The 11968-nt window shown below is 38.0% G+C and overlaps 2 protein-coding genes across 2 annotated transcripts; both read right to left on the bottom strand.

Annotated features, from left to right (window-relative positions):
• Positions 1 to 2466: 2466 nt before the first annotated feature.
• fkbp6 (FKBP prolyl isomerase 6) lies at positions 2467 to 6065 on the bottom strand. The gene is made up of 9 exons (XM_041064637.1): positions 5936 to 6065; positions 5038 to 5155; positions 4852 to 4941; positions 4536 to 4738; positions 4071 to 4190; positions 3699 to 3896; positions 3129 to 3238; positions 2704 to 2801; positions 2467 to 2606 (listed from the first exon to the last, which is right to left on the bottom strand). The coding sequence occupies exons 1-8, from the start codon at positions 6008 to 6010 to the stop codon at positions 2720 to 2722; spliced, it is 996 nt and encodes a 331-aa protein (XP_040920571.1). The 5' UTR covers positions 6011 to 6065; the 3' UTR covers positions 2467 to 2606; positions 2704 to 2719.
• A 498-nt stretch (positions 6066 to 6563) lies between these two features.
• On the bottom strand, positions 6564 to 11141 carry tmem244 (transmembrane protein 244). Its single transcript, XM_041064998.1, has 6 exons — positions 11046 to 11141; positions 9241 to 9326; positions 9085 to 9161; positions 7802 to 7927; positions 7422 to 7466; positions 6564 to 7309 (listed from the first exon to the last, which is right to left on the bottom strand). The coding sequence occupies exons 1-6, from the start codon at positions 11136 to 11138 to the stop codon at positions 7212 to 7214; spliced, it is 525 nt and encodes a 174-aa protein (XP_040920932.1). The 5' UTR covers positions 11139 to 11141; the 3' UTR covers positions 6564 to 7211.
• Between the last annotated feature and the right edge of the window lie 827 nt (positions 11142 to 11968).

Below are 11968 nucleotides of genomic sequence, written 5' to 3'. Positions count from 1 at the left end.
GATGCTCACATCCATATTAGGTCAAACATGTCGGAATCTGTGTCCTGTTTAAAAACACTCTCCCAGATTTTGGGTTATCTTCCTCATTATACAGCCAAAACAAACACTGAAGGTTTCTAAGGCCAAACAGTGGATTCCACTGGAGTCCTTGACTGTCCAGATGATGGTGCATTTCTCTGGCTGAAGACCAAACGAGGCAAAAAGCCTCCAAGACAAGAGAGAGCTGATTTTGGCTGCAGTTTTAATGGTCTATGGGTCAAAGGCGTCAGTCAGTGAATACAAAGGTTTTGGAATCAAATAACAAACAGGACATTATTACTTGTTTTTTTTTTTTATTCTTAGAATCCATTTTATCTCCCTAAAATTGAGTGTTCCTACACTCTCATCTTACACTGTTATCTTGTACTTGTAAGAGCATCCCTCCCTCAACTGTTGGCTGCATGTTTAAAAGCAGCTTCTATTTCTTCAGATGATTTAGTTTATATTCAGTCTCGAATTTACTGTTTAATACGATCATCTTTTCCCACCAGGATCAGTAATCTATGTATGTACAGTAATTGTCCTTTTACACATAAACTTGTCGAGGGAATGACGCGATAATTACAGCGTGGGGATAAAAGTTATAAAGAATATTTTAGTCTAAGCAGAGGCCTTACATTGCAGTATAGAAATACTGCATTAGAATTTCGACATTTCTGTATTTAAAGTATAAACGCATTGATAGTAAGAATCTGCTTAATCATGCAAATATTCACAAAAAAAATACTGCAGGAATTGTTACAGTCATGAACACAATCAAAACATTTGCACATTTATGTTTTTATAACTTTTATAACTTGAAAAATTATTTTAGATAAAAAGTCCTCTGACGATGTTCTAATAACAGGTCAGTGAAGCAAATGCCATGTCTCTGTAATCCCAAAAATCTGGTCACACACACTTAAACATCAACAAGGAGGGGAGTTAAAACCACATGAAAAAAAGCTTTATGCACATATCCCTTACCTGAGCTGAAGGTAGTATACAAGCCTGGAGACCATTGTATCAGTGTGTGTCTGCGCCCAGTCAAACCGTCTTTCACAGAGCATGGCCCTCTGGCCTTGTGCTGGCAGATGATGGTAAAACACTCACACACTGTGACAAGTGGATTAACCACAGAGGTCAATCAGTTTTCTGCTCCTCCATCTGCCCCCTCCCCACTTCTGATCCTGTCATCCCATCTTCTCCACTCTCTCTCTTCAACACTCACTTCCTTGCCGCATTCTGTTTTGCTGTGTGTTTTGCAACATGGTCTCTTCCCTCTCACCACCTTAACACTGCAGAAAACTGTATGCCTTGCAGCAGAGGTCACACAATATGGCAGCATGTAAGTGCTAAAAGTAGGTAACAGACAGCAGAGCAGTTGCCTGAGATATTGCATAGGGAGCAAGAAAGTTGTGGGATATTTAATGGTAGATCTGCAAAAATCAAAATAAATAGAGAGCTCTGCCAAAATTAACAGAGAATATCAGAAAGCAAAATGGAAAATGGTTCTAAATTTTCATATTTTAACACCACATTTATTTCAGTTGTGCAATATCTAATATTTAATTCACTTAGACTTTTTATGTTACAGCCATGTTCTACAAGTCTTATCTTCAATGGAGGAGATAGATTGGTTACATATGCCCCCTAGTGTCTGTCTTGCCACACACAACAACTAGTTCCCCTTGCAAATGATCTTCCAGCTACATCTCTTAGCCACACTGTGGCTACGTTGCTCCTTCTCAGCCTGAAACTGAATTACTGTACTGCACATTCGTCTCAGCCCACCCACTCCATCTGCTGTTAATCAGATTAAATGACTGCTGTCTGTGCTGCTCTGAACAACAACAAACAGCCAATCAGCCCTTCTACCATTACGTTACACACATCTTACACAGCCTCCTTCCCAGGTTAAACCTTTAACCTTTACTTGTATTATTAAAAAAAAAATGAATTTTGTAAATTTGTGCAACTGAGATAATCTATCTCCCACCAACGCAACACAAATAAAAAACTATAGTAGTTCAATGCACATTATGTAACAGCAGTGATCCATCATGTCAAACTTAAAGAGAACAGGCAGCACCACATGTTTGATCCTGGAACTCAATTCAAATGAAATATTTTATTAAAAAACACATCTGGTTTGCAGTTAATCTACAACAAAGACATCTTAGATGTGAAAAAGGTTTTAATTTTTATTATCATCACCTCAAGAGTGATCAGATCCAAAGAGAATTTTTAACACTCCAGCACAAACAGTACTGAGAAAGAGACTTTAAGGAGAGGTGGCAGTTTTATAGAGAACACACTCAAGACTTCCTGAAACTGTTCATACAAATGCTCTTCCAGCCAAAATTCTTCAAAGCATATCTCCAAACTGTGGAGTCACATTATTAATAAACGTGAAGAATAGTTGATAACTAATTCTTTTAAAGGAAACTGATAATGTACTGATAATCTGGTCAACATTATTACCTTTGTATCATTTACAAAAACACAAAACATGTAACCTTCAGAATTATCAGTGCTGGACAGAAAATGTGCTGTTGAACTTGGAAGCTTGCTCTTTACTCAGCCACCTGCAACAAACGATGATTTTATTAATTCTTTTTTTTTTTTTTAAATAGATGATATATGGTACCAGGATTTATCTGGTTAGTGAGCAGGATTTTTTACCTTTTTGTCTTCATATTTACATCTTCACTGGGCCCCGCAAGCCTCTAAACATCTTTGAATAAAAGTCTTTCTGTCTGTCCAAGCTGTCTTTGTAGCATCTAGAAAATTCCAATGATTTACATACACCTTTGTTAGCTCTAAGGCTAGCGTTGCCATTTTAAATAAAATCATCATATACACCAGACACTGAGAATAAGTAATGTGCAGTACATTAAACCAAAAGCTATAAATGAAAATATGGGTCTGTGTGTTATTTTACTGTAACACTGTTTACTTATTAATAATGCCATTTGCAGCCATGTGTGCTTTCAAAATAAAATTTACTAATATGAGAACTTAAATATTTGTCTGTAAAACCAAAGAACCAGACTGTCCTGACAATTTATTGTAAATGTACTGAATGTGTCAACAGAAGCTGGACTTACATTGCCACTTTCTTCAGGAGGTTGTTAATGTCACTGTCAAAGGGCTTCTTCACTTGAGCAGTTATGAGGCAATCCTTGGCGCTCGCGTACTCATGCAGCTCCAGGTACGCCTGACGGATGTGACATCAGTCTGAATAACATTTTATTATTTACAGTATGAGCATTGAATATAAAGACCCTGGAGGAAAAGGCTGTCCTCGAAATACAAATAAATATAAAGCCAAACCGGTGTTAGTTAATTAAAATGAAAGCGAGGATAGGAGGAAGCATTAATATGAATTTACTGTGATCAGTAGATAATCTGGGCTCATTTAGTTTACAGTCAACTCTCATCAGAATATGACATTTCAGTCCTTGGAAGATCAGTGTGTAATCACTGTGTGAAGAAAAATGCGTTGTTTTCATAGGAAATTTTTCATTGATCATAAACTTGCAAAATGCTCAAAGCACTGAGCATCTATCGTGTGTACTTTTGCCTGAATCAAACAAAACGTTAAAATCTTGTGCACTTCAGAGGCTGTGGGGATTTTTATCTGATGGTTTGGAAAACAAAGAAAAGCCTCGAACAACCTGTCCGCAGCGGAAAAGAGCTTTTGTGTTGGCCGAGTCTATCTCCAAGGCTTTGTTGCCGTATTTCAGGGCTTTGTGTGGGCTGTCCAGACGGAGCTCAGTTAGAGAAAGGTTGAGATAGAGAGGAAGCAGAGCCATCTTGATCCTCTCCTTCTCTGCATCGCACTGTGTTTCCCTGTTCTCCAGCAGCATCATTGCCTGTTTGTCAAGCAGAGAGTCCAACACAAAATACTCTTTACTTCTAAAGTACACAGTCAAACTGAAGCATGGCACCTCATTAGCTAATCAAACTAAATGTAATGAAAGATAAAAGTAATATATACCTAAGAATGGAGCATGGTTTCTTTATCTTTGACACACTTCAAGATTTACCTGTTTATAGCGATCTTTGGCATTGCCATAGCGGCTCTGGTTGAAGCAGCGGTTGCCAAAGCTGCGTAGTGTGTTGACAACTTCCAGAAGCGTGGACAGAGGAGCAGTGTTCTGCTCCTCCTGAAGACAGAAAAGACACAGAGCACTGTGAAGTAACCAACAACATAAACAGAAATACGATAAAGGTGGTTTGATTTGTGGTCGACCTTATTTTAGCTATTGAAAAAACTGCATTATAAAAAAGTAATAGATTATAGGCCATTAAGCATGTTAAAAAAACAGACAAAGTTCAAGGTGCATCATCAGATTAATGGGCTGTGGCTTGTGGATGAAAATATAAATAAAGCTTGAATTGGTAGCCTGACTTTAGTGTGATTTTACTAGTGGGAAAAACTAAATACTAGTGCTTTACAACAACAGACTTTAACAACAACAACAAAAACAAGGGATCTGGAGCCTCTTTACCGGACTCAGCGCGATAAAGTCGTCCACTTGTCCTGAGTTGAGAAAATCAACGATCTGAACCTCATACAGAACCACGGCAGAAGCGGGAATGAACGGAGGACAACCCATGTCCCCGTATGCATACTGGGGCTGGAAAAGGAAACGAGAGAACTCTCCTTTCTGCATGGTCAGCACACCCAGCTCCAGCCCAGCCAGAGTTACATCTGTTTGAACAATAAATTTAAAAACTTGATTTTCCAATCAAGGGGAAACGTTCTCCTTTAGGCAGCAATTTTAACAGGCAACTTAATTTGAACCTGGACTAAGAATCTCTGACCTCTCCCTAACTTCATCATCTGGGGGTATTTAAAGTTTGCGGTTGTTTCAAAAGGTTTGTCTGAATATTCCAGGAAACCAGAGTAATGCACTGCGTAAGAAAAAGAATGGGGAGAGGTAAGGGCACAACAAAAACACATTTGGGAAATAAGAACAGTTTTTAGGACAAAATTGCACTTGTAAATACTCAATACTGAAGCATTTTGGGGTATAGGTGGACCCTCTCCAGCCTGGACCACCTCTTTCAGGATCCCTCCATCTCCCAAGATGTCATACATCTGCTGGCGTAGCTGTTCAAACGGACTCTACAACGGGGGGAGGAAAAAGAGCTGTGAAATGTCTACACACCATATTCACAATCAAGTCAACTTGTAAGCATTAACCACTACATTAGTTATTATGTAAAAATATGGATGCAAGTACATGTCCTAAGGAAACAGATTCACATTCAAAAACAGCATGTAGTTAGAAGGAAGTGATGTGAAAACTGCTAAAATACTATCACCTCAAAAACTGGGCTGGGAAAAAAAAAAACCAAGAGGGAAGGCTCAACAGCATTTTGCTTTTGTTGGTGATTTGGCATGTCAATTATGTGTACAACAGAATTTAACTTTCCAAAACTTACTTGGTACATACACTGTAAGTATAATATTTTACACCTAAGCAGCTTCACAGGAACTTCATACAGTCATTTAATGGTTTTAATTATCAACATATCAATGATCTCAGCTACCAATGACTTTAACATTCAAGTCCCTTGAGATAATGTTCATTGTTACAACAATGAATGGGATATTTGACTGAGCTGAAATATAATGGCTTACTCCAAACTGAGCTTTCCATGCTTAAATAACAGTGTTGACTGAAACAGTAAACACTAACACATTTCACACTGATACCAAGGCTAATTTTCTAACTGTCACTAAGATGCTGATCAAGTTTATGAGTAATTTCGTATTTCTATTTACTGGCTGGCTCTGCCACAGAGTGAAAGTTGGTTCCCAGTCCTTTTAACACCAGCATGAACGTTAGCATTAGCATTTCACCAGCTAGCCACGCAGAGCCGCTTTAGCACGTTAGCTTACAACGTTGCTCGTCCTCAGTCGATCTCCAACGTCTACCAGCCTCTGGGTACCGAATATAAACCCGTTTCGTGACATTTCACCGGTGGATAATTTACTGTCGCCGGTAGGAATATTTAATAAATCGCGGATAATTCACGCTCAAACTTCACTTTGTTTAGGCGCTCAGGTTAGGGTCGCTTAATTGAGAGTCTGGAGACCTTGATAACAAATGAGACTCAGCTGTGGGCAGGACTACTGGTGCTGCAATCATTATCAGCTAAGATGCAGGATTTCTCCCAACCTGTTATGTTCTCTTTAGTAACACAATACACAGATCAAACTTTTAAAATAACATTTTGTAGGCTACACACCAACAAATTCATTTCTTCATACAGCTGAAACTTTGGGCTTTTACTCTCCTTTTTTTGGGAGATGTCCAAATGAGTGATCTAAAATGAAATGTTCCTTTGAGTTGTGTTGTTCCACAGTTCTGCAAAAACATGAGCTCCACGATCTGGTGGATCCTTATATACTGAACGGAGGAGTCAGCACACATGAATGCATGGATACACACAAAAACAACCTTTTTGCATGATGTATTTAATGTAAATTCAACACTACTATATACAACTAATATATACAACCAACATTAAAATCATTATTTGTGGTGTAGATGTGAAGTTTTCATTGCACCTAAACATGAAACCAACAGAATCTGCTCATATTTAGATAGGCATGTGAAGATCAGGTTACAATGGGTTTGGGTTTGTTCCTGCAAACATGAATTTCTCATCTCATCATTTTCTGAAGTTATTTTCTTTATCAGACTACTACACTACAGACTTTACAAAACTGGTATGGATCACATTCTAAATATTATACTGATATTACAACTGGAAATACACTTAACTCACCACCATAAATATCAGTCTGTAGATTTGCTGGTAGTACCTATTTTCTGTAAAGTCTTTTACAGACTGCTACAGGTGTCATTTATACCAACATATTTTGTTTACAGTATGAAGTTTGTAAAGAAAAAATACAAAACAATATTAAAATGTACAGAATATTTTACAAAAAATACTTGGGATATGTGCTATTTGTACAATGAAGGATCTGACAGTAATGAACAAAGTTATCTGGTAGTCAAAGTGTGTCTTGATAGACACACTTTAGTTGTTCATACCAGTGTTAATGTGTCCCTAGCAGTGCAATCTTTGCAAAGTGAACCCATTGGGGTGAATCCGGACCTGAGATTAACCGGTAAGCCAGTTAAAAGCTTTCCTCATTGTGTTCATTAAAAGTTCTGCAGTTCAGCTGGATAGACAAAGTTGCTTCTGAAGAGTTTATAGGCCAGGAGCTGTCCCCCGAATATCATCATCACCAGGCCTGAACCTGAGGAGAGAGGGATCAAATAAATGAGAAAACGTGAGAGCAGAGTGGAGTTTTCATGTTCTGCAGATGGATGTATGACACAAAGATGAACAAGAAGAAATCCAAAGCTTACCCAGAGCTATCCACCAGTGCTCAGCTGAAGGGAAGTCTGACATCACTGCAAATATACAACACAAAAACTGTACTTTCTATAAAATTCATGGTACAGATCCACACAAGCACTTTAGTCAAGAGTGAAACAATGTACAAAAAAAGGATGCAGGTTTAGGATGTTTGGGTTTGTTTAATTTTAATTTTGGAAAATTATTATAATGTTTGTGCTATTTTAATTGAATTTGGTGATGGACATATAAATGTCTAGTGCCTGTGTGTGTTGTCTGTCAACTTTGAACTACAGCAACTACATCCACTTACATAACCAGGCCTCCAATCCTATCAGCTGTTCCACTCTATTGATCCACTTTGTGTATGTGTGTGTCTCTGTGTGTTTACCTGCTACAGTCATTGCGACATGCAGCAATGTGACAGTTATGGCGTAATCCCAGACCCACTCCTCTACGATCCAGGCGAATACTAGCCCTCCTAAAACATAGGTCACTTCTGTGGAAATGACACCAACTGGAAAGAGAGGGAAACAAAACATTAAAGAACAAATACATATCAGATACAATAAAATGACATTTTATTTATCAGTGCTCCTGGTATCGGGAAACGTTTGAACAACTGGAATGTTGTTCCTAACATCTGGTCCTTATAAGAATCGAAACACAAAAATCACCACTGATCACTTTTCATTTCCTTATCTTCTATTAAATAAATGTCATTACTTACGTGTATATTACCATACCATTTTTAAAGCAGCTGATTCGGGTTAAGTGCAGTTGTTGCGTTTTAAAACTAGTGTTACAGTAGATACAGACGTTTTTCGACAGCAGACATTTTTGACTTTTCATAGAAGGAAAAGCACAGGTGTAAGTACCCCGGTAAGTCATGTCAGCATTGTGTCAGGGCTCTGGAGCTGAAATGCTTCAGTGGAGTGCAGTCATCATTAATTTATATGATCAGTTACACTTGTGTTTTTCTTGCTATCACAGGAAAGGTGGAAGAGTGGTACAAAGGAGTGGTATGACAGAATATCTCTATTAAGGTTAAAAGATGCTTAAAATCCTACTGTAAGAGGACTTGACACTTGCATATTTAATGACTGACTTTTACAGATCCTAGTCATCTCTGCTCTGTCATTACACACCTGACTATGCAGGATTAGATTTTGACTTGTCCAGATTCCCACAGTGTCTTCAACTAGTCAAAGTCACCCTAAAATCCCCCTTACATTAAAGACAGATCAGTCAGTCAAACATGGGTGGTGACAGAGAGATTCATATTTTTTTTAACTAAATAAACAAAGCGATACCACAATATGACAATGCTTTCTTATAAATAAAAATACTGCATTCAGTATCTCGTGGCCTCTCTTGGCATTATATAACAATCCAATTATATAACTAGATTATTATTATTACTGATGGATTAATGCGTAAGCAGCATTTTCATGTTGTGGATGGTGGAGGAGAGGATACTGTTGGGCACTTTAATATAGAGGAATGTTTCATATTTTATAAACTGGTCACAACCTAAATTTACCAAAGAACTATAGATGTCAAATCAATGCGGTGGCAATATTTGCTTGTGAAATTTGGTGGAGTAGAAGTATGAAGTGAAATAATGAACACCTGAGTGAATATACTAGGTTATACTCTACCACTGATACTCACCAAGGTATTTGGGGTTCTGCCATGATGGTTGTGTTGTGTAGTCGAATGGAGCCAACAAGCTGTTGATCTCATGAACCCTAGAGACACAACAGGACGTACACAAACAATCAAGAGGAGCAAAAGGTTTCATAAATGTGTGTATTTCTGTGCGTGTACCTGAGCAGTCCGATGCAGAGACTGACTACGATGTAGTAGAGAGAGTAGAAGCACACCATGCACATCAACAGATTCTGCAGGACAACCTGAGGAGAGGAGAGGACAGAAAACGAGACATTATACGATACCTGCTGACAGATAATGACCCATCAGGAATTCAGCAGACTGTGGAACAGGCTGTTTCTTTCTTTCTACGAATTCTGTCACTGATATTGTATAATACTTTATTTATATTGTATCTTACTCCTTGGCCATTGTTATTTGATATTTGATTTTCCCTTCATGTAACTCTTGAAAAAAAGCTGAATTAAAGTCCTTATGATGACAAAATACCAAAATCGATCACATATGAGAACTGTTCTTCAATGAAAGGATGACATTTTCTGCCTTCTGGCTTTTGTTACATCTTGAATCAACCAATCTGGCAATGTTTGCTTCAAGTAAGCAAAGCAATAGCAAAGAAACAAAAAAAAAAACAAGACTGTAAATACCAAAAGAACCATAATTCCCTATGTCACTGATTTTAATTTGACTTGAAAACTCTACATTTAGAGCTATTTACTGGAAAGACATCATAGTTATTTAATGTCTTGCAACTAATTACATTAATAATGGGCTGCATTCCAGTCAGGTGTGCAGCTCATAATGGCTTACTGGCATAACTTAATAGAATGGAGTCACCATTAGTTACACCGGTGCTCTCCCTGCCCCTGCCTGAATGTGATAAACATTGTAGCGGCCAAATATCAGCATGTTAGCACTGTTCCTGTACACATTAACCTGCAGATTGAGTCACATTCCACTTGAACCATCATTGTGCCTAATTACACCCTCACAAAAGCCACTAGCATGGTTGTAGATTCTTGGTCTTGTTTGATAAATGACTAAAAAAAAAAAAAAAAATCATCGATCATCAATCAATCTGTACCGTTTAATTTAGAGGATATCTGTTGACATGACACTGTCATTAGTGGACATCTCACTTATTATGCTGAGGTGCGTTAATTGCTTTAGTTTCATCCTCCTGTACTTCTTAATTGCCTCTTCCTCTCCTCCAGGTTACTGGAAAATGGAAGTGAACAGTGAAGCAGCCTGGGAATTTATGTATCCTGGAGCAGTGATTATAAATAATGATTTGTTTTTAAACTAATATAATTGTGGCACATTTTGTTGTGGCCATTTCTGCTGGCAACCACTTGGAGTCTATTTTGGCCCCGTTGAGGCAGCCATGAGGATGTGGGTGTGTCTGAAAGCAGGAAAGTAGCTGAGCTCATGCTAATACCCTCAGAGACAGCTAAACACCTTAGCTAACTCTCTGGTGTGTGTTTTTGTCTTCCTCAAACTACACTGTGGTTTTAAAAAAACAGAAACCCTCTTTGAGACTTTAAATTCAATTGTGAGCCCTGTTGAGTTTTGCATCATTAAGGAAAAGCACGCCCGGAAAGATAAAACAACAGTCTAATTGTGACATTAGGACATAAACCTCATTAACAACCCAGTCAAATGCAGATTGTGACTATAATGAGGATGACAGAATTCAAATGACAGTCAATAAATTGGAATAAATTGCCTGTTGTACTCCATAAAACTGCATGGAGCAGATAAAGTAATGCAGGTAGTTAGTTAATATTACATAGTCTTCTAATAATGTAGTGGATTATCTTACTAATATTAAAAATCGATGAAAACAGACAGTACACTTGATTATAAGTACCACTTATACATATTGAGATGAGCCTTACAGACGTCAGCAACAGACCTTAACTCTCTAGCACATTTCGAAACATCATACAGATTCTCCTTACCCAGGTATCACTGGGTGTAGTCTTGAGGGCGAAGGGTCCATGGCGTTTTATGAGTGTGAATCCACAACAACGACAGCAGTAGTCCAACAACATGAATGGCCGCTGGTCTAAATGAGAGTATGTAGGCTACATGTGTGTATTTGTATGTGTGAGAGCATGTTAGGCGTTTCCGGGGATGGATTAGAAGAAATGGGATTACTACTAAGTAAGTACTGAGTAAATCCCAAAAGGGATGAAGGGATACACATTACCCACAAGAAGGAAACTGGTTTTGAGGCTTAATACTTCAGGATGTGCTACAGACACATATTTATGTTTGGACTTATAGTGGAGCCACACACAGTACTCTTTCTTTCTTTCTTTCTTTCTTTCTTTCTTTCTTTCTTTCTTTCTTTCTTTCCATTTACCTTTCTTTCTCTCCATTTTCTCTTTGTTCTCATCCCTTCTTTTTCATCTCTCCATTACTTCCTTTAACTCATTCTTTTTTCCCTTTCCTTTTGATAGTCGATAGCGATGAAAATAAACAATGTGGATATATCACCTTGGCCTCTTCACAAATTTTACAACATTTTATAGAAAAAAAATCATCAGTAATTAAGAAAGTAGTTGCAAACTTGATCGTTAATGAAAATAACTAAGTTGCAACCCTTGTATGAAGATTTTCCACAATGTTATCAAATGACTGAGCTCCTGATACCAACAGACGACAACTGAACATGACCTTCACATGTATTTTGAAGGTGTAATTGGGTGAGTCTTGCTTGTAATGTAATTAAAACATCAAGAAAGATGTGACAGTTTTGTCTAGCAGCTCTAAATATGAACACAAGGTGGTAGCATAGCCTCACAACCACAGAGAGAACAGATCGACCAATGGCAACCAACACAAGAGCAAGAGATAAGAGCCTCATGCGGAGGACTGG

The sequence above is a fragment of the Toxotes jaculatrix genome, chromosome 19, assembly GCF_017976425.1.
Source record: "Toxotes jaculatrix isolate fToxJac2 chromosome 19, fToxJac2.pri, whole genome shotgun sequence".
NCBI classification, from domain to species: Eukaryota; Metazoa; Chordata; class Actinopteri; family Toxotidae; genus Toxotes; species Toxotes jaculatrix.
Note: the sequence above shows the minus strand (reverse complement) of the source record. Positions and strands in the feature narration are given on the sequence as shown.